At 55.8% G+C, this 23024-nt stretch overlaps 1 protein-coding gene and 1 long non-coding RNA gene across 2 annotated transcripts; both read left to right on the top strand.

Annotated features, from left to right (window-relative positions):
- Positions 1-2926: 2926 nt before the first annotated feature.
- LOC133362463 (uncharacterized) lies at positions 2927-10144 on the top strand. The gene is made up of 4 exons (XR_009757500.1): positions 2927-2989; positions 4616-4714; positions 6418-6546; positions 10119-10144. It is a non-coding gene; the product is annotated as an uncharacterized LOC133362463 (long non-coding RNA).
- A 1737-nt stretch (positions 10145-11881) lies between these two features.
- On the top strand, positions 11882-17938 carry LOC133362462 (pre-mRNA cleavage complex 2 protein Pcf11-like; the record flags this gene model as incomplete). Its single annotated transcript, XM_061581413.1, has 5 exons — positions 11882-11975; positions 12704-12835; positions 13616-13748; positions 16008-16191; positions 17834-17938. Coding segments are annotated over exons 1-5 (648 nt in total), but the record flags the coding sequence as incomplete, so codon positions are not given.
- Positions 17939-23024: the final 5086 nt, after the last annotated feature.

Here is a 23024-nt window from a genome sequence, read left to right as displayed (position 1 = left end):
GATGCACGTGGGTTTATGACGTCACAAAGCAGCCATGAGGCCGTCCCACAGCGCGACAAACGCGGTTTCCTCCCCCCCCCCCCCCCCACCGAAATCTTTGGCCTTTCGCGGTGTGCGCACACACGCAGTTTTGGCTTTCCTGGACTCGCTGACGATGTGCCCAAATCAGTCGAGCGCCATTATCTTTTCATCGGCTGCGTAGCGCTGTGTGGAAGCTACCTGGTCTGTCGCTCCGCACGAAGCTCCAGGTCTTCTCGGCCACGGTATTCCCTCCCTTCTCTACGCTTGCGAAACGTGCACCCCCCTGATGGAGCATCTTCGCCGGTTACAAACATTTAGGCTGGCCTGCTAAGATCCATCCTGGGTTTAACCAATGTGTGTGTGTGTGTGTCTAAGTCGATGTGTTTCTATGTGTGTGGGTCAATGTCTGTGCGTAAGTTCATGTGTGTGTCATCTCGGTCATCTCGGTCAGTCGACCCGTGGCACCTGCTGGGTCTGCCCCGTGACCTCCTGCCAGCGGGCGTTCGACACTTCACGTGGCCTCGAGGTGCACTTGGCCTGGCACAAGCGTCGTGGTGACGTCACCGCCACTTAGTGGCGAATGGCGGTTGTTGTTGTGTGTGTCTGCCTTTTCGCCCGAGCAAAGCCGGGTACTTACCGCCAGTATTTATTTAAAGTTTCGCATTTTGATGTGACGTCACATTTCTCACCCCCCCCTCGTCACGCATCGTCACAGATGTCTGACCCCCGCCCCCCCCCCCACGTGCGTGACGTCATTGATGGGCGGTCAGCAGCAGAAGGGGGAGGGGCGAGTGAGGATGCCGGAAGTTCGCTCCCCCCGAATCGATGGGAATCGACGAACGGTAATCGATGAGAATCGAACATCCGATTCGTGGTGACGACATCGCCCGGCGACCATTGCCAAGATGGCGGCACCCAGGTAGGAGATTGTTGTTGTGGTGGTTGTTGTTTGTGTGGTGGTTGTTGTTGTGGTGGTTGTTTTGTTGTGGTGGTGGTTGTTGTGGTGGTTGTGTTGTTTGTGTGGTGGTTGTTGTTGTGGTGGTTGTTGTTGTTTGTGTGGTGGTGGTTGTTGTTGTGGTTGGTTGTTGTTGGTGGTGGTTGTTGTGGTGGTTGTTGTTTGTGTGGTGGTGGTTGTTGTTTGTTTGGTGGTGGTTGTGTGTGGTGGTTGTTGTTGTTTGTGTGGTGGTGGTTGTTGTGGTGGTTGTTGTTTGTGTGGTGGTGGTTGTTGTTTGTTTGGTGGTGGTTGTTGTGGTGGTTGTTGTTGTTTGTGTGGTGGTGGTTGTTGTGGTGGTTGTTGTTGTTGTTTGTGTGGTGGTGGTTGTTGTTTGTGGTGGTGGTTGTTGTGGTGGTGGATGTTGTTGTGGTGGTGGTGGTTGTTGTTGTGGGGTGGATGTTGTTTGTGTTGTGGTTGTGGTGGTGTTGTTGTGGTGGTGGTGGTTGTTGTTGTTGTGGTGGTGGTTGTTGTTGTGGTGGTGACGATGTTGACGATGGTGGTGATGATGATGGTGGATGATGGTGGTGATGATGATGGTGGTGATGATGGTGGTGATGATGATGGTGGTGATGATGATGGTGATGATGATGGTGATGATGGTGGTGATGATGATGGTGATGATGATGGTGGTGATGATGGTGGTGATGATGATGGTGTGATGATGGTGGTGATGATGATGGTGATGATAATGGTGATGATAATGCGGCTATTGACAGCAGGTGTTGGAGACTTAGCTGGGTCATGCAGAGATAGCTCAACTAAAACAATGCTTTTCCCAGCGGGTAAGGCTCACTAAGCAGCATCATAGCTCTTCCTCAGAAGCTACCTGGCCATCACAAATGATTGCCCACCAAAGTGGTTCATCATCGCGTGAACATTTGTAGCAGAAGCCAAATAATCTCAACTCGTGTGTTTCTAAACGTGGAGGGAAAAACTGGAGGACCAGGAGACAAAATCCACGCGACCACGGGAGGAGAGAGACGCAAACTCCAAACATACATTGGCAGCATCGTCAGGGTCGGATCGAACCCACGACCTCCTGCACACCAGGCGAGGTAGTCAACATCTCCCAGTCACACACAAACATACATTGGCAGGCATCGTCAGGGTCGGGATCGAACCCACGACCTCCTGCACACCAGGTGAGGTAGTCAACATCTCCCAGCCACACACAAACATACATTGGCAGGCATCGTCAGGGTCGGGATTGAACCCACGACCTCCTGCACACCTGGCGAGGTAGTCAACATCTCCCAGCCACACACAAACATACATTGGCAGGCATCGTCAGGGTCGGGATCGAACCCACGACCTCCTGCACACCAGGCGAGGTAGTCAACATCTCCCAGCCACACACAAACATACATTGGCAGGCATCGTCAGGGTCGGGATCGAACCCACGACCTCCTGCACACCTGGCGAGGTAGTCAACATCTCCCAGCCACACAAAAACATACATTGGCAGGCATCGTCAGGGTCGGAATCTAACCCACGACCTCCTGCACACCTGGCGAGGTAGTCAACATCTCCCAGCCACACACAAACATACATTGGCAGGCATCGTCAGGGTCAGGATCGAACCCACGACCTCCTGCACACCTGGCGAGGTAGTCAACATCTCCCAGCCACACAAAAACATACATTGGCAGGCATCGTCAGGGTCGGAATCTAACCCACGACCTCCTGCACACCTGGCGAGGTAGTCAACATCTCCCAGCCACACACAAACATACATTGGCAGGCATCGTCAGGGTCAGGATCGAACCCACGACCTCCTGCACACCTGGCGAGGTAGTCAACATCTCATAGCCACACACAAACATACATTGGCAGGTATCGTCAGGGTCACGATCGAACCCACGACCTCCTGCACACCTGGCGAGGTAGTCAACATCTCCCAGTCACACAAAACATACATTGGCAGGCATCGTCAGGGTCGGGATCGAACCCACGACCTCCTGCACACCAGGCGAGGTAGTCAACATCTCCCAGCCACACACAAACATACATTGGCAGGCATCGTCAGGGTCGGAATCTAACCCACGACCTCCTGCACACCTGGCGAGGTAGTCAACATCTCCCAGCCACACACAAACATACATTGGCAGGCATCGTCAGGGTCAGGATCGAACCCACGACCTCCTGCACACCTGGCGAGGTAGTCAACATCTCATAGCCACACACAAACATACATTGGCAGGTATCGTCAGGGTCACGATCGAACCCACGCCTCCTGCACACCTGGCGAGGTAGTCACCATCTCCAATGAAACTCACCGCTTCTTACTCGACTTCTGACCACGTCGTTAATCGCGACTGCTCGCCAGTGGCCAGCTGAACGGATAATCGATAATAATCGATGGTAATCAATAATCGATGGTAATTGATTATTATCATCGATTATCCGATTCGCGCTCATGTCATCCCACAGAGACCATCGCCAAGATGGCGGTGCCCAGGTACACTACACTATACACTACATTATACACTACACTATTATACTATACACTACCATACACTATACACTACACTTATACTATACACTACTGTACACTATACACTACACTATTATACTATACACTACTGTACACTATACACTACCATACACTACTGTACACTATACACTACACTACTGTACACTATACACTACACTACTATACTATACACTACTGTACACTATACACTACACTACTATACACTACACTATACACTACACACTACTATACACTACACTATGCACTACACTATACACTACACTACTATACACTACACTACTATACACTAGACTATATACAACACTATACATTACACTACTACACTACACTACTACACTATACACTACACTATACACTACACTACACTACTACACTATACACTACACTATACACTACTATACACTACACTACTATACACTACACTACTATACACTACACTATACACTGCTATACACTACATTATACACTACTATACACTACACTATACACTACTACACTATACACTACTACACTACACTATACACTACACCATACACTACACACTACTATACACTACACTATGCACTACACTATACACTACACTACACACTACTATACACTACACTATACACTACTATACACTACACACTACACTATACACTACACTATACACTACTATACACTACACTATACACTACACTACTACACTATACACTACACTATACACTACACTATACACTACTATACACTACACTATACACTACACTACTACACTATACACTACACTACTACACTATACACTACACTACTACACTATACACTACTATACACTACACTATACACTACACTACTATATACTAAACTACTAAACGCTATACTCGTAACTCATTGGCGCGTTGTTTACGTGACGAACCTTCCTGGCTGTGTCGGCCGGTGGAGGGTTACCACGCAACATTTATACTTCACGCGATCTGACCTCGTGACCTTCATTACGAGTTTTGCATCAATGCAACCGCAGAAGTCCTCTTCAAGGCGAGCATCTCTTCACGGTCGATGGCGGCAGCTTTGCCAGTTGCCCCCCCCCCCCCCCCCGATGTCTGTTGACCTATCTTGTGTGTCACCCCAAGTCCCAAGCCTTCGACCGTGGCAGAATGGTCGCGGCTGAGACGACTCGTGCTGACGAGATGAATCCGTCGTTGTCAACGCGTGCCAGGAATCTCCTCCAGGTGGGTCTCCAACTATACACTACACTATACACTACACTATACACTACACTACTATACACTACACTATACACTACACTATACACTACACTATACACTACACTACTATACACTACATTATACACTACACTATACACTACACTATACACTACACTATACACTACACTATACACTACACTATACACTACACTATACACTACACTACTATACACTACATTATACACTACACTATACACTACACTATACACTACACTACTATACACTACACTATACACTACATTATACACTACACTACTATACACTACATTATACACTACACTATACACTACACTATACACTACACTATACACTACACTATACACTACACTACTATACACTACATTATACACTACACTATACACTACACTATACACTACACTATACACTACACTATACACTACACTACTATACACTACATTATACACTACACTATACACTACACTATACACTACACTACTATACACTACATTATACACTACACTATACACTACACTATACACTACACTATACACTACACTATACACTACACTATACACTACACTACACTATCACTACACTACACTACACTATACACTACACTATACACTACACTATACACTACACTACTATACACTACACTATACACTACACTATACACTACACTACACTATACACTACACTATACACTACACTATACACTATACACTACACTATACACTACACTACTATACACTACTATACACTACATTATACACTACACTATACACTACACTATACACTACACTATACACTACACTATACACTACACTATACACTACACTACACTATACACTACACTATACACTACACTATACACTATACACTACACTATACACACTACTATACACTACATTATACACTACACTATACACTACATTATACACTACACTACTATACACTACACTACTATACACTACATTATACACTACACTATACACTACACTATACACTACACTACTATACACTACATTACTATACACTACATTATACACTACACTATACACTACACTATACACTACACTATACACTACACTACACTATACACTACACTATACACTACACTATACACTACACTATATACACTACACTATACACTACACTATACACTACACTATACACACTACACTACACTACACTATACACTACACTATACACTACACTACTATACACTACACTACTATACACTACATTATACACTACACTATACACTACATTATACACTACACTACTATACACTACACTACTATACACTACATTATACACTACACTATACACTACACTATACACTACACTACTATACACTACACTACTATACACACATTATACACTACACTATACACTACACTATACACTACACTACTATACACTAGACTACTATACACTACACTATACACTACACTATACACTACACTATACACTACACTATACACTACACTATACACTACACTACTATACACTACACTATACACTACACTATACACTACACTATACACTACACTATACACTACACACTATACACTATAGTGTATAGTGTGTAGTGTATAGTAGTGTATAGTGTAGTGTATAGTGTATAGTAGTGTAGTGTATAGTAGTGTAGTGTATAGTGTAGTGTATACCCGCTCCCGTGGCCACCCCCCCACCCCCGGCAGGCCGAGGAGCCGAACCGCCCATTGGCGGCCGAGCTGATGAGGCGGCTGGTGCTGATGCAGCTGAAACAGCTGATGGAGCTGCGGAGGAGGAGGCTGGAACTGGAGCTGGGGCGGGTGAAGATAAAGCTGGTGAGCGAGTGAGTGAGTGAGCGAGTGAGAGAGAGAGAGCGAGTGAGTGAGCGAGTGAGAGAGAGCGAGAGAGAGAGAGCGAGTGGGAGCGAGTGAGTGAGTGAGCGAGTGAGAGAGAGAGAGCGAGTGAGTGAGTGAGCGAGTGAGAGCGAGTGAGTGAGTGAGCGAGTGAGAGAGAGCGAGAGAGAGAGAGCGAGTGGGAGCGAGTGAGTGAGTGAGCGAGTGAGTGAGTGAGCGAGTGAGAGAGAGAGCGAGTGAGTGAGCGAGTGAGAGAGAGCGAGAGAGAGAGCGAGTGAGTGAGTGAGCGAGTGGGAGCGAGTGAGAGCGAGTGAGTGAGAGAGGTGAGCGAGTGAGAGCGAGTGAGTGAGTGAGCGAGTGAGTGAGTGAGCGAGTGAGTGAGTGAGCGAGTGGGAGCGAGTGAGTGAGTGAGCGAGTGAGTGAGCGAGCAAGTGAGTGAGAGCGAGTGAGAGCGAGTGAGCGCGAGTGAGTGAGTGAGCGAGTGAGTGAGTGAGCGAGTGAGTGAGTGAGCGAGTGAGTGAGTGAGCGAGTGAGTGAGTGAGCGAGTGAGTGAGTGAGCGAGTGGGAGCGAGCGATGAGTGAGCGAGTGAGTGAGCGAGCAAGTGAGTGAGCGAGTGAGAGCGAGTGAGTGAGTGAGCGAGTGAGAGCGAGTGAGTGAGTGAGCGAGTGAGAGAGAGCGAGAGAGAGAGAGCGAGTGGGAGCGAGTGAGTGAGCGAGTGAGAGCGAGTGAGTGAGTGAGCGAGTGAGAGCGAGTGAGTGAGTGAGCGAGTGAGAGAGAGCGAGAGAGAGAGAGCGAGTGGGAGCGAGTGAGTGAGCGAGTGAGAGCGAGTGAGTGAGGAGCGAGTGAGTGAGTGAGCGAGTGAGTGAGTGAGCGAGTGGGAGCGAGTGAGCGAGTGAGTGAGCGAGCGAGTGGGAGCGAGTGAGAGAGAGTGAGTGAGTGAGTGAGCGAGTGAGCGAGTGGGAGCGAGTGGGAGCGAGTGAGCGAGTGAGAGCGAGTGAGCGAGTGAGCGAGTGAGCGAGTGAGCGAGTGGGAGCGAGTGAGTGAGTGAGCGAGTGAGTGAGAGCGAGAGAGTGAGCGAGTGAGTGAGCGAGTGAGTGAGTGAGCGAGTGAGAGAGAGCGAGAGGAGAGAGTGAGTGAGTGAGTGAGAGAGTGAGCGAGTGAGCGAGTGAGCGAGCGAGTGAGAGAGTGAGTAAGTGAGTGAGCGAGTGAGAGAGTGAGAGCGAGTGAGTGAGCGAGTGAGAGAATGAGCGAGTCAGAGCGAGTGAGTGAGTGAGCGAGTGAGAGAGAGCGAGTGAGTGAGAGAGTGAGAGAGTGAGCGAGTGAGCGAGTGAGAGAGTGAGAACGAGTGAGTGAGCGAGTGAGAGAGTGAGAACGAGTGAGTGAGCGAGTGAGAGAATGAGCGAGTCAGAGCGAGTGAGTGAGTGAGCGAGTGAGAGAGAGCGAGTGAGTGAGAGAGTGAGAGAGTGAGCGAGTGAGCGAGTGAGAGAGTGAGAACGAGTGAGTGAGCGAGTGAGAGAGTGAGAGCGAGTGAGTGAGCGAGTGAGAGAATGAGCGAGTCAGAGCGAGTGAGTGAGTGAGCGAGTGAGAGAGAGCGAGTGAGTGAGTGAGCGAGAGAGAGAGAGCGAGTGGGAGCGAGTGAGTGAGAGAGCGAGTGTGACAGCGAGAGAGAGAGTGAAGAGAGCGAGTGAGCGAGACTTTTTTTTGACTTTTATAACTTTATTGCCTCCAGCGGCAATTGCGCTGGAGTGTTTCCAATGTATCAGAATACCAGCCTGTACGGCAACTTAAGAACTAAGCAGCGTCGGCTCCACATTCATCACACATCATCATCACACACCACATCGCCACCGCCCCGCAGCCAGTGTCCGATGTGCTTGCCATTCCGGGCTCTCACACCCCTTTGCCTGACAGAGCAGCCCCTCCACTCCCACACCCTCACCCTCCTCCTCGGCTGGCGACGGCGGCGGTGGTGCCGTCTTCGGCGCCACGGGGGGGAAAGGGGGTAGTGGGGGGGGGATGGTGGCTGTTTTTGGACCTTGCTCATCAAGGCCTTTAACCGATTGATTTCCTGGCGGCTGTAATCAAACTTGCTCGGATCCTGGACCACACGACAGGCCGCACTCACGAAGTTCCCCCCGCTGGGGAAGCTGTCCTGCACCCGGATGTTGCGCCTCCCGTACGACCATCTCAGGAAGCCGAGAAGGTGGTCGGGGGAGCACCCCATCTTGGGCATCGGAGGCCAGCTCTTCGGCACTCTCCGTCCCTTCCGGTCGCCACCGCTGACGACGCTCGCCCCGCTCACCTCTCGCGCCTCGGCGCCAGATCCGCTTGTCATGTCGGCGTGGGCCCCCCCTGTCCCCACCGCTGACCCGTCTGGGGCCAGGGCCTCGCTGGGCTCGATCTCAAGCCCAGGAAGCCCACTCCCCTCGAATTCCATAGTCACCTCCTCCCAGAGCCGGCCCAGCCACTAAGCGACCCTTGCAATTGCAAAGGGCCCCATGGCCAGCAGAGGGCCCCGCTAGAGTCACTGCTAGCGAGTGGGTGAAAAAAATCATACATCAAAGGGGCCTCCAACCAAATTTTGCTTAGGGCCCCCAAAGGTCTAGGGCCGGCTCTGCCTCCTCCCCCCCCTCCCTCATCGGGACGGGCGAAGAGGTGCTCCCCGGCGCCGCAGCAGCAGCAGCATCAGTAGTAGCAGCAGCAGCAGTAGTAGCAGCAGCAGTAGTAGTAGCAGCAGCAGCAGTAGCAGCAGCATCAGTAGTAGCAACAGCAGCAGTAGCAGCAGCAGCAGCATCAGTAGTAGCAACAGCAGCAGCAGTAGCAGCATCAGCAGCAGTAGTAGCAGCATCAGTAGTAGCAACAGCAGCAGTAGCAGCAGCAGCAGCATCAGTAGTAGCAGCAGCAGCATCAGTAGTAGCAGCAGCAGCAGTAGTAGCAGCAGCAGCAGCATCAGTAGTAGCAGCAGCAGCAGTAGTAGCAACAGCAGCAGTAGCAGCAGCAGCAGCAGTAGTAGCAGCAGCAGCAGTAGTAGTAGCAGCAGCAGCAGTAGCAGCAGCATCAGTAGTAGCAACAGCAGCAGCAGCATCAGTAGTAGCAGCAGCAGCAGCAGCAGCATCAGTAGTAGCAGCTGCAGCTGCAGCAGCAGTAGTAGCAGCAGCAGCAGTAGTAGCAGCAGTAGTAGCAGCAGTAGTAGCATCAGTAGTAGCAGCTGCAGCAGCAGCGCCGCCCGGCACACCAACGTCTCCGGCGGCGGCGGCGGTCAGCGTCACCTCTTCTCCTCGCTGCGTCGGGGGTGCAAGCGAGGCCGGGTCCGGCTGTTGCGCTCCCTCGGTCGCCGCCGCCGCCGCTTGCGCGTCGCCGCTGGCCTCCATGGCCTTCCCCCCCCGCCCCCCCTTTGCCGGAGAGAGGGGGGGGCAGCAGCCTCAATCTTCACCCGTCGGCCTCCCGCCAGCTGAAACTGTGGATCCTGGATCACCATCTGTGCCACCCTCACTAAAGAAGCCCTATCGGGGAAAGTTTTCGTCACCGCTCTCCACCCCCCCTTCCCCCCCAGGAGGCGTCCGGGTCCGGGAACATCTCCCCGAGCTCCTGGCGGCCTCTGGGTCGGCCCCCGCCCGCCCTCCGCGCCCGTCCAGGAGACGGAACCACCGCCACCACCGCCACCACCGCCACCGCCGCAGAAGAAGAGGAGGAGGAGAAGCTGCTCCCCCGGGTGGGCGTTTACGAGCCAGCGCGTGTTGTGTCTGTGTGTTTGTGTGTGTTGTGTGTGTGTGTGTTGTGTGTTGTGTGTGTGTTGTGTGCGTGTTGTGTGTGTGTTTTGTGTGTGTTGTGTGTGTGTTGTGTGTGTGTGTGTGCGCGTGTTGTGTGTGTGTGTTGTGTGTGTGTTTGTGCGCGTGTTGTGTGCGCGTGTTGTGTGTGTGTGTTTGTGTGTGTTGTGTGTGTGTTGTGTGCGCGTGTTGTGTGTGTGTTGTGTGTGTTGTGTGTGTGTTGTGTGCGTGTGTTGTGCGCGTGTTATTTGCGTGTGTTGTGTGCGTGTTGTGTGTGTGTTGTGCGTGTGTTGTACGCATGTTGTGTGTGTGTTTGTGTGTTGTGTTGTGTGTTGTGTGTGTTGTGTGTGTGTGTGTGCGCGTGTTGTGTGTGTGTTGTGCGCGTGTTGTACGCGTGTTGTGTGTGTGTTGTGTGTTGTGTGTGTGGTTGTGTGCGCGTGTTGTGTGTGTGTGTTGTGTGCGCGTGTTGTGTGCGTGTGTGTGTTGTGCGTGTGTTGTGCGTGTGTTATTTGCGCGTGTTGTGTGTGTGTGTTGTGCGTGTGTTGTGCGGAGGGGTGAGGGACACCGTTGTTGTCGTCGTCGTTGTCATTGTTGTTGTTGTAGGATCGGCGCCGGCCAGGACAACCCACAACCACAGCAGCAGCAGCAGCAACAGCGGCGGCAGCAGCAGCAGCAGCAACAGCGGCAGCGGCGGCAGCAGCAGCATCAGCAGCGGAGAGACTCTTCTGCAGCGGGGGTCAACGGCCACCGCCGCCTCCTCCATCGCCGCCTCGACACGGCGGCTCCCGCACAGCGCCGCTCCTCCTCCCCACGGAGGAGACGGAGCAGGAGGAGGTTGCCCCCGGGCAGCGGAGCGACGTCGACCTCCCTCCCCGTCGCCCCCCACGGGTTTCCCGACGGACCCCAGTGGGCCGCCTTGGGCCACGGGCCGCCGGACTTCCACGGGCCGCCGGGAGGACGTAGATTCGACGGGCCGCGGGGCCCCAGGGGCGTGCGGGTCGACGGGCACGGGGTTCCTCGGTTCGACGGCCCGTCAGACTTCGAGGCCGGGCCTCGGTACGGCGGGCAGCAGCAGTGGCGTCAACATCAACAACGACGTCAACAACGACGTCAACAACGACATCAACGACAAACCACTTGGGAGGGACCGCACGGGTGGCTCTTTGACGGCGGGACGCAGTTTGCTGCGCGGCCGCCGGGCAACCTGCTGGGCCACCGGCCGGACTACTGGCTGGGCCACCAGCAGCTGACTCAGCACCAGCAGCTGACTCAGCAGCTGACTCAGCACCAGCAGCTGACTCAGCACCAGCAGCTGACTCAACACCAGCAGCTGACTCAGCACCAACAGCTGACGCAGCACCAACAGCTGACTCAACACCAGCAGCTGATGCAGCACCAACAGCTGACGCAGCACCAACAGCTGACTCAACACCAGCAGCTGATGCAGCACCAGCAGCTGACTCAACACCAGCAGCTCATGCAGCACCAACAGCTGACGCAGCACCAACAGCTGACTCAGCACCAGCAGCTGACTCAACACCAGCAGCTCATGCAGCACCAACAGCTGACGCAGCACCAACAGCTGACTCAGCACCAGCAGCTGACTCAACACCAGCAGCTGACTCAACACCAGCAGCTGATGCGTGAGTGATTGTTTGCCGCCCCCACCTTACAGCTCACCACCACCACCGCTCGCCACCACCGCTCACCGCTACTCACCACCACCGCTACTCACCACCACCGCTCGCCACCACCGCTCACCACCACCGCTCGCCGCTACTCACCACCACCGCTCACCGCTACTCACCACCACCGCTCACCACCACCGCTCACCGCTACTCACCACCACCGCTCGCCACCACCGCTCACCACCACCGCTCACCACCACCGCTCACCACCACCGCTCGCCGCTACTCACCACCACCGCTCACCGCTACTCACCACCACCGCTCGCCACCACCGCTCGCCACCACCGCTCACCACCACTGCTCGCCGCTACTCACCACCACCGCTCGCCACCACCGCTCACCACCACTGCTCGCCACCACCGCTCGCCACCACCGCTCACCACCACCGCTCACCGCTACTCAACATCACCACCGCTCGCCACCACCGCTCACCGCTACTCACCACCACCGCTCGCCACCACCGCTCACCGCTACTCACCACCACCGCTCACCACCACCACTCACCGCTACTCAACATCACCACCGCTCGCCACCACCGCTCACCACCACCGCTCGCCACCACCGCTCGCCACCACCGCTGCCCTTCACCGCTACCACCTAGCTTGGCACAAGCGCTGCTGCTGCTGCTGCTGCGGCGATGACGTTGTCTCTCTGCGTGTCTCTGCGTCGCCCCCCGAGTGCAGCGACGGGAGCGGCTGCCCACGCCGCTCAGGCCGAGCAGGTGAACTCGCTCTTCTGGAAGCTCGTCGCCTCGGGAATCCTGCAAGTCCAGGCGGTGGCGGCGACGGCGACCGCCGGCGTCGGCGGCACGGCCGGTGAGAGAGGAGATGGAAGCCCCACACCCCCAGGTCGTCGTGCCGACCTGGGGGTACTCGGCAGAGGTCGCAACCGGGTACCCGATACCCTTACCCTACCCGATACCCGGCTACCCGTACCCGGCCGGGTACAGGTACCCGTTTGCGACCCTGGTGCGGCCGGGTACGGGTAGGCCGTGAGTCACTGGTGAGTAACCGTTTGTCACTCATTTCCCAACATCTTGTCTCTTCTCACAGTTCAAGTTCCTAGAATCAACCCACCCGCGCCTGCAACATGGCTTTCCCAGAGGTCGCAATCGGGTACCCGATACCCGCACCCGGCCGGGTAGGGTACGGGTAGGGTACGTGTACGGGTAGGGTACGTGTACGGGTAGGGTACGGGTAGGGTACGGGTAGGGTACGGGTAGGGTACGTGTACGGGTAGGGTACGTGTACGGGTAGGGTACGAGTAGGGTACGGGTAGGGTACCCGTTTGCGACCCTGGTGCGGCCGGGTACGGGTACGGGTAAGGAATCAAAACCCGTTTGCGACCTCTGGCGACGGGGTCACGAGCGACGGGGTCACGAACGACGGGGTCACGAGCGACGGGGTCACGAGCGACGGGGTCACGAACGACGGAGTTCTCCTGCGCGGAGGTGGCGGGAGTCGGAGTGAGGTCACGTGACCACTGGGGGTAGGGGGAGGGGCGGAAGGTGGACAGGGATGGGGGGGGGGCTCACCGATGGCCGCCTCCCCCCCCCCTCTGACCCCGCTCCGCTCGTGTTTCTCTCTCGCCGACAGACGACGCTCGTGCCGGGAGCGACGCTGGCGGCGCGACGGAGGAGACGTCCACCAGAGGTGAGGAGGCATCCGCAGAGGACGACGACGACGACATTCCGGACCTCTCCGGCTTCGCCATCGAAGACCTCAAGCGGTGAGCGTCAGCATCGCTCCACCGATGGCCCGGTGAAGTGGCTCGTCGTCGTGGGCACTTACAGCGCGTTGACGACGACGTTGGTTTTCAACGTGGAAGGGGGGAAAAAAACGCAGCGACCCCGAGACAAAATTCCACTAGACCACGGGGAGAACGTTCAAATACGCAGCAGCAGCGGCAGCGGCGGCGGCGGCGGCGGCGGGATCGAACCAACGACGGGCGGTTGGAGGCAGTCGCCCTCCAGCAACGACGGAGGGCGGAGGAGCGACGCTCACAACAACGAGCGGAGCGCCGGGCGGCTAAAACGCAGAAAGTTAGCACAGCAGAGGGTACAGGTGGTGGTGGTGCATCTACTGGTCATCTCAGTCAGTCAACCCGTGGCACCTGCAGGGTCTGTCCCGTGACCTCCTGCACCTAGCCTGGCACAGCAGGGGGGTACAGCTGGTGGTGCATCTACCGGTCATCTCAGTCAGCCAACCCGTGGCACCTGCAGGGTCTGTCCCGTGACCTCCTGCACCTAGCCTGGCACAGTAGGGGGGTACAGCTGGTGGTGCATCTACCAGTCATCTCAGTCAGTCAACCCGTGGCACCTGCAGGGTCTGCCCCGTGACCTCCTGCACCTAGCCTGGCACAGCAGGGGGGTACAGCTGGTGGTGCATCTACCGGTCATCTCAGTCAGCCAACCCGTGGCACCTGCAGGGTCTGTCCCGTGACCTCCTGCACCTAGCCTGGCACAGCAGGGGGTACAGCTGGTGGTGCATCTACCGGTCATCTCAGTCAGCCAACCCGTGGCACCTGCTGGGTCTGTCCCGTGACCTCCTGCACCTAGCCTGGCACAGTAGGGAGGGTACAGCTGGTGGTGCATCTACCGGTCATCTCAGTCAGTCAACCAATGGCACCTGCTGGGTCTGCCCTGTGACCTCCTGCACCTAGCCTGGCACAGCAGGGGGGTTACAGCTGGTGGTGCATCTACCGGTCATCTCAGTCAGCCAACCCGTGGCACCTACAGGTTTCTGTCCCGAGACCTTCTGCCAGCAGCGAGCCTTCGACACTTCACGCGGCCTCAACGTGCACCTGGCCTGGCACGGTCGCCGTGGTGACGTCACCGTCGCTGTGTGGCGAATGGCGGGGTATTGGTGTTAGTGTGTTCGTAGCCAACCGTGCTAATTGGAGGTGCCGGGGGTAAGGATCACAAAGTAAAAAACACAAAAAGCATTTCTAAAGAAATTCGTGAGTCAGCGATGATTTAAAAGTGGACAACTCCAGTGGATTGCTCACATGAGGCAGGAGGCGCGTCTGAAAGCGCTCGCTGCGGTGATCTTGCCATGAGGATGTCTTGTGTGTGCGTGTGTGAGTATATGCGAGCGCGCGAGTGTATATCCGCTGTGTGTGCGTGTGTGCGTGTGTGAGTATATGCGAGCGCGCGAGTGTATATCCGCGTGTGTGTGTGTGTGCGTGTGTGCGTGTCTGTGCGTGTGTATATCCGCGTGTGTGTGCGAGTGTATATCTGCGTTTGTGTGTGTGCGTTTGTCTGTGTGTGCGTGTGTACGTGTGTATGTGTGCGTGTGTGGGGAGCGGTAGTGTAGCGGTTAGCGCGCTGCGCTATGAACCTGGCGACCCGGGTTCGATTCCCGCTCACGGCTAACACCAGTGACGATTATCTGAACCGGTCCTGGGCCTCCCCTAGGTCGACTCAGCCTTAAATGAGTACCTGGTGTGGTGTGTAAACATCGCCACTAGGGAGACAAAGGCGGTCGGGCGTGGTGCTGGCCACCCACCCCCTCGTGTACCGTTCCGGCCTTCATAGGTGCTCGCTAACAGCACTTGCCCCTACAGTCTGTTCAGGCTATACGGGGGATCTTTGTCTTTATCTTTGTGTGCGTGTGTACATCCGCGTGTGTGTGTGCGTGTGTATATCCGCGTGTGGTGCGTGTGCGTGTGTACATCCGTGTGTGTGTGCGTGTGTAATCCGCGTGTGTGTGCGTGGTGTGTCTGTGTGTGCGTTTGTGTGCGTGTGTACGTGTACGTGTGTGTGTGCGTGTACATCGCGTGTGTGTGTGCGTGGTATTGCGTGTGTACATCCGCGTGTGTGTGCGTGTGTACGTGCGTGTGTCTGTGTGTGCGTGTGTACGTGTGCGTGTGTACATCCGCGTGTGTGTGTGTGCGTGTGCGCGTGTGTGCGCGTGTGCGTGCGTGTGTGTGCGTGTGTGCGCATGTGTATATCTGCGTGTGCGTGTGTGCGTGTGTGCGTGCGCACAGGCGCCACGGCGGCGCGGTGCGGCGCCTCTACTCGGGTGTCCAGTGCCACTCGTGCAGCTTGCGCTTCACGGGGCGCCAGGCGAGCGCCTACGCCGACCACCTGGACTGGCACTACCGCGTCAACCGCGACAGCAAAGACCCGGGCAGCGAGGTCACGCACCGCCGCTGGTACCGCTCCTGCACGGTAAGCGGCGCTCGCTCACTCGCTCGCTCTGTGGCTCGGAGATGTTGACTACCTCGCCTGGTGCGCAGGAGGTCGTGGGTTCGATCCCAATCCTCACGCCTGCTGCTGTATATTTGGAGTTTGTGTGTCTCTCTCTATAATCATCATCACGGTGGCTAGGAGATGTTAACTACCTCGCCTGGTATACAGGAGGTCGTGGGTTCGATCCCGACCCTGACGACGCCTGCTGCTGTAGATTTGGAGTCTGCGTCTCTCTCTCATCATCATCATCACGGTGGCTAGGAGATGTTAACAATCTCGCCTGGTGTACAGGAGGTCGTGGGTTCTATCCCGACCCTGACGCTCCGTCGTGTATTTGGAGTCTGCGTGTCTCTCCCTCCTCTCTCCGTGGTCGGTGTGGATTCTTTCCCGTGGCCCTCCGGGTTTTCCCCCTCCCACGTGGAGAATGGACGTTGCGCGAGTGAGAGCACTTGACCGCTGTGCATTCCCCACGCTCGCCGTGGTGGCCAGGGGGTGCGGGGTCCCCACTCCGTTTGCAACGTCACGGAGGCAACCTCGCGGGTCGGAAGCCCGAGAGATGAACGAGAGACGCGTGGGACACGAGGAGGCGGTGTTAGAGGGGAGGAGGGAGCTGTGGGCTCGAAGGCTGCGTGACGTCACGACGCCGTGAGACGTGCGGTGAACCGCCGCCCGTGTGCACGTGTGTTTGCGTGTGCGCGTGTGTACCACTTACCCCTAACCAGGTTACTGCTTACCTCTAACCAGGTTACCCCTAACCAGGTTACCCCTAACCAGGTTACCGCTTACCCCTAACCAGGTCACCGGCTTAGCTGATAGCTCCCCAGGGGACATGGTACTGGGCAGAGGTCGCAACCGGGTACCCGATACCCGTACCCTACCCCATACCCGCACCCTACCCGTACCCGTACCCTACCCGATACCCGCACCCTACCCGATACCCGTACCCTACCCGATACCCGTACCCTACCCGATACCCGTACCCTACCCGATACCCGCACCCTACCCGATACCCGTACCCTACCCGTACCCTACCCGGCTACCCCTACCTGTACCGGGTACGGGTAGGCCGTGAGTCACTTGTGAGTCACCGTGTGTCACTCATTTCCCAACGTCTTGTCTCTTCTCACAATTCAAGTTCCTAGAATCAACCCACCCGCGCCTGCAACATGGCTTCATACCAGAGGTCGCAATCGGGTACCCGATACCCGTACCCAACCCGTACCCGGCCGGGTACGGCCGGGTACGGGTAGGGTACGGGTACGGCCGGGTACGGGTACCCGTTTGTGACCCTGGTGCGGCCGGGTACGCGTACGACCCCGTTGTGCCCCCAGCCTGCAGCCTCTCCCGTTCCCGGCTCCCACGGGAGCGACAACCCTCCTCCTAGGCCACGGGCTTCCCCCTGAATACCGTCTCGGGTGACGTGACGTCACCGCGCCCCCCAGGGTCTCCCCGCGACGTCGCTCGCCAACTGCGTACGACGCGAGTTGAACTTCTTTCGGCCCTACCTACCCGGTCGACCGCGCCAATCGGCGGGCGGGGGAACGGACGAGCGACTGAGCGGGTGCACCTAGCCCGGCACGAGCGCGCCGCCAACCTGACGCGGGACGGCGCCCCCCCGCAGGAGTGGATCGAGACGCCGCCGGGTGTCGCCCACGATGGGGGCGCCGAGAAACGCCTCCCGGAGCGGCCGCAGGAGGAGGCGCCGTCCCTCTGGACGAGGGGGGGGGCACGAGGGGGGGGGCCACGGGGGGGGGCCACGAGGGGGGGGGCCACGCGGGGGGGGGGCAAAGCCGAGGAGTTCCCCAGCGTCCCCGCGGGGACCGCCAGCGTCCAAGAGGTGAGGCAGACGACGGCGGTCCGTTGTCCATTGCCGTCTTCTTGATTGGCACGTTGTGTGTGCGTGTGTGAGTGTGTGTGTTTGCGTGTCTGTGTGTGCGTTGTGTGTCTGCGTGCGTGCGTGAGTGTGTGTGATTGCGTGTCTATGTGTGCGTGTGTCTGCGTGTGCGTGCGTGTGCGTGCGTGTGTGAGTGTGTGTGTTGCTTGTCTGTGTGTGCGTGTGTCTGCGTGTGCGTTGTGTGTCTGCGTGCGTGCGTGAGTGTGTGTGTTTGCGTGTCTGTGTGTGTGTGTCTGCGTGTGCGTTGTGTGTGTGCGTGCGTGTGTGTTTGCGTGTGAGTGTTTGCGTGTGTGATTGTTTGCATGTGTGAGTGAGTGTGTGTGCGTGCGTGAGTGTGTGTGTTTGCGTGTCTGTGTGTGCGTGTGTCTGCGTGTGCGTTGTGTTTCTACATGAGGCGTGCGTGAGTGTGTGTGTTTGCGTGTCTGTGTTGTGCGTGTGTCTGCGTGGGTTGTGTCTGCGTGCGTGCGTCTGCGTGGGTGCGTGCGTGTCTGTGTGTTTGCGTGTCTGTGTGTGCGTGTGTCTGCGTGTGCGTTGTGTGTCTGCGTGCGTGTGTGTGAGTGTTTGCTTGTGTGAGTGAGTGTGTGTGCGTGTGTGTCTGTGTGTGTGCCTGTACGTGTGTATGATGGAGTGTGTGAGTGAGTGTGTGAATCAGTCGAGCGGCAATATCTTTCATCGGTTGCGTAACGCTGTGTGGAAGCTACCTGGTCTGTCGCTCCGCACGATAACTTCAGCTCTTCTCGGCCACAGTCATTCCCTCCCTTCTCTACGCTTGCGAAACGTGGACCCTCCTAATGGAGCATCTTCGCCGGTTGGAAACATTTAGGCTGGCCTGCCTACGATCCATCCTGGGTTTAACCAGGCTGGATTATGTGGAGGAGCTCACAAGTCCTTGAAAGATCTGGGCAAAGTCCCATCGGTGATCTCCTCCGGCAGGTGACGGCTGCGTTGGTGGGTCAATTAGCCCGCATGCCCTAGCCCACCGCAGGCCTAAACAGCTTTTGTTCGGCCGATCGAGGGGGCTAGACGGGCGCGGCACGGCTAGAGAAGAGATGGAGTGATGTGGTACAGGAGACGTGGAGCTGAGTGGACTTGCCGATGACTGGTACCAGCGGTGTCAAGTTCGGCCTCTGTGGAGGAGGCTCGTGAAGGACGCTACTGGGCAGTTGGAGGCAGTCACCTCCAACAACAACGGAGGGCGGAGGAGCGACGCTCACAACAACGAGCGGGAGCGCCGGGTGGCTAAAGCACAGCTAGTTGGCACAGTAGGGGGCACAGGTGGTGCATCAGCCAGTCATCTCGGTCAGTCGACCCGTGGCACCTGCTGGGTCCTGCCCCGTGACCTCCTCAAGGTGCACATGGCCTGGCACAAGCGTCGTGGTGCGTCCACCGCCCACCTAGTGGCGAATAGCGGTTGTTGTTGTTGTATGAGTGAGTGTGTGTGTGCGTGTGTGTGAGTGAGTGTGTGTGTGAATGAGTGTGTGAGTGAGGTGTGAATGTGTGAGTGAGTGTTTGTGTGAGTGTGTGAGTGTGTGTGTGTGAGTGAGTGTGTGCGTGAGTGAGTGTGTATGAGTGAGTGAGTGTGTGTGTGTGAGTGAGTGTGTGCGTGAGTGAGTGAGTGTGTGCGTGTGTATGAGTGAGTGAGTGTGTGAGTGAGTGTGTGACTGAGTGTGTGAGTGAGTGTGTGAATGTGTGAGTGAGTGAGCGTGTGAGTGAGTGTGATGTGTGAGTGTAGTGGGTGAGTGAGTGTGTGTGTGTGTTGTCAGCTGTGTGAGCTGTGCGGGTGAGCAGCTAGAAGGTACGTTGGGACGAGGACGAGGAAGAGTGGCGGCTGAAGAATGCCACCAGGGAGACGCCGGGTGAGGAAATGAGTGGCGTTGCCCAATTGGTTGACACCACCCACCCACACACACCACCAACCACACACACACACCACCACCACACACACACACACCACACACCACACACCACCACACACACACCACCACACACACACACCACCACACACCACACACACACACACACACCACACACACACACACACACACACACACACACACACACACACCACACACACCCCACACACACCACACACACACACCACACACACACCACACACACACACCCACCACACACACACACCACACACACACACCACAAACACACACCACACACACACACCACACACACACACACACACACCACACACACCACACACACACACCACCACACACACACACCACCCCACACACACACCACACACACACACCACACACACCACCACACACACACCACACACACCACACCCCACACACCACACACACACACCACACACACACACACACACACACACCACCACACCACACACACACACCACACACACCACCACACATACACACCACATACACACCACACACACCACCACACACACACCACACACCACACACACCACACACACACACACACCACACACACACACACACCCACACACACACCACACACACACACACACCACACACACACACACCACACCACACACACCCACACACACACACACACACACACCAAACACACACCACACACACACCACACATACACACACACACACCACACACACATACACCACACACGCACACATACACACACACACCACGCACACACACACGCACACACACCACACACACACATACACCACCACACACATACACACACCACGCACATACACCACACACACCACACACACCACACACATACACACACACCACACACACACACACACACATACACCACACCACGCACACACCATACACACACACCACCACACACACATACACACACCACACACACACACCACACACACACCACACACCACACACCACACACACCACCACACACACCACACCACACCACCACACACACATACACACCACACACACACACCACACCATACACCACACACACACACCACACACACACACACACACCACACACACACACCACACACACCACATACACCACCACACACACATACACACACCACACACACCACACACACATACACACGCACACCACACACACATACACACACACCACCACACACACACACCACACACACCACACACACACACACCACACACACACCACACACACACACAATTACACAACAACAACAATAACCGCCATTCGCCACTAAGTGGCAGTGACGTCACCACGACGCTTGTGCCAGGCCATGTCCACCTTGAGGCCACGTGAAGTGTCGAATGCCCGCTGGCAGGAGGTCACGGGGCAGACCCAGGTGCCACGGGTCGACTGACTGAGATGACTGAGACGAGTGGCTGATGCACACCTGTGCCCCCTACTGTGCCAACTTGCTGTGCTTTAGCCACCCGGCGCCCTGCTCATTGTTGTGAGCGTCGCTCCTCCGCCCTCCGTTGTTGTTGGAGGGCGACTGCCTCCAACTGCCCAGTAGCGTCCTTCACGAGCATCCTCCACAGAGGCCGATCTTGACACCGCTGGTACCGGTCATCGGCAAGTCCACTCAGCTCGATCGATCAGCCTCCCATTATATCTGTACCAAATGGAAATTCCCCCGGTACAGATATTGAAAGCTTCACGCACTACGTGGTCAAAATAGATGTTAAATAATGTGGGAGCCAGAGGACATCCCTGTCGCACCCCAAGGTGTACAGGGAATGGCTCTGTCTCCCGGCCACGTAGTTTTACCCGGGCCCGCTCACCATCATGAAGGTCCTTAATGATCGTGAGCAGAAGGTCAGGGACTCCGAAAACACGAAGAACAACCCAGAGCCCAGGCCTACTGATGGTACCATAGGCCTTGACCAGGTCAATAAAGCAGAGATGTAGGTTTGGTTGAAATTCCCTATACCTCTGCTGTAGCAGATGGACAGAAAATATGGCATCTGTGCAGGACCGCCCTTTCCTGAAACCGCATTGGGGCTCCGCAAGCCTCTCTTCAGCGTGCCTGGCAAGGCAATATTGAATAATCCTTGCCAGGACCTTTCCCGGCACACTGAGGAGTGAGATGCCCCTGTAGTTGTTACAGTCTGTGCGGTCCCCCTTCTTAAAGAGGGGGACCACCAGGCATCCTTCCAATCCTGCGGAACCCGTCCAGTAGTCCAGACTGTTGTTATGATGTCATATAGGGCAGTCTGTGCATAAACGCCACCCTCCCTCAGCATTTCGCTTGGGAGATCATCTCTGCCCGGTGCCTTTCCTGGTCTCAGACTCCGGATCGCCTGCAGTACTTCCTCAACAGATGGCACCTCAGCCAGTCACTCACAGGGGGTGACTTCTTCCATATTTGAGGCACCGCAGCCTCAGCAGGGTCATCCCCACTTTGTGCCATGATGTTTTCCTGGCTGAGGGAGTTCCCCTCCCCCAGGACCTTACATAAATGCTCAGAAAATCTGCTAACCTGTTCCTGAGGGTCAGAGATTGGATCACCGTTTTTTTCCCCTAAGGATGGTAATAGGTGTGGTGCTGCAGGTTACTTTTTTGATGGAGTTAAATAGGGATTTGTGATCGCGGGCCACTGAGGCAGACTCCATCTTCTCAGCAACCCACGACCACCACCCATCCTTGCAGCGCCTTACGGTTCTCTGAACCTCCGAGCGAAGGCTGCGGTAAGCCTCCTCATTCTTTGACGTGGGATGCTGTAGCCGATGAGAGTGGGCCTGTCGCTTTTTCTCAACTATCCTGAACACCTCCTCTGTCAGCCAGGGTCTCTGGGGAGGTCTGGACCGCGTACCCAAAGCAACCATTGTAGCTGCATGAGTCACAGTCCTAAACCTCGCCCATTTACCCTCGACATCAAGAGGAGTGGGGGACGATGGCAACCCCAGCCGCAAGCGATGATAAAATTCTCGCTTGCAACTTTCATCAGCTAATTCAGACCAGGCCA

Source organism: Lethenteron reissneri, unplaced genomic scaffold (assembly GCF_015708825.2).
Source record: "Lethenteron reissneri isolate LAM-NWPU_2019-01 unplaced genomic scaffold, ASM1570882v1 scaffold_1490, whole genome shotgun sequence".
Classification (NCBI taxonomy): domain Eukaryota; kingdom Metazoa; phylum Chordata; class Hyperoartia; order Petromyzontiformes; family Petromyzontidae; genus Lethenteron; species Lethenteron reissneri.
This window is presented reverse-complemented; position numbering and strand designations above follow the sequence as displayed.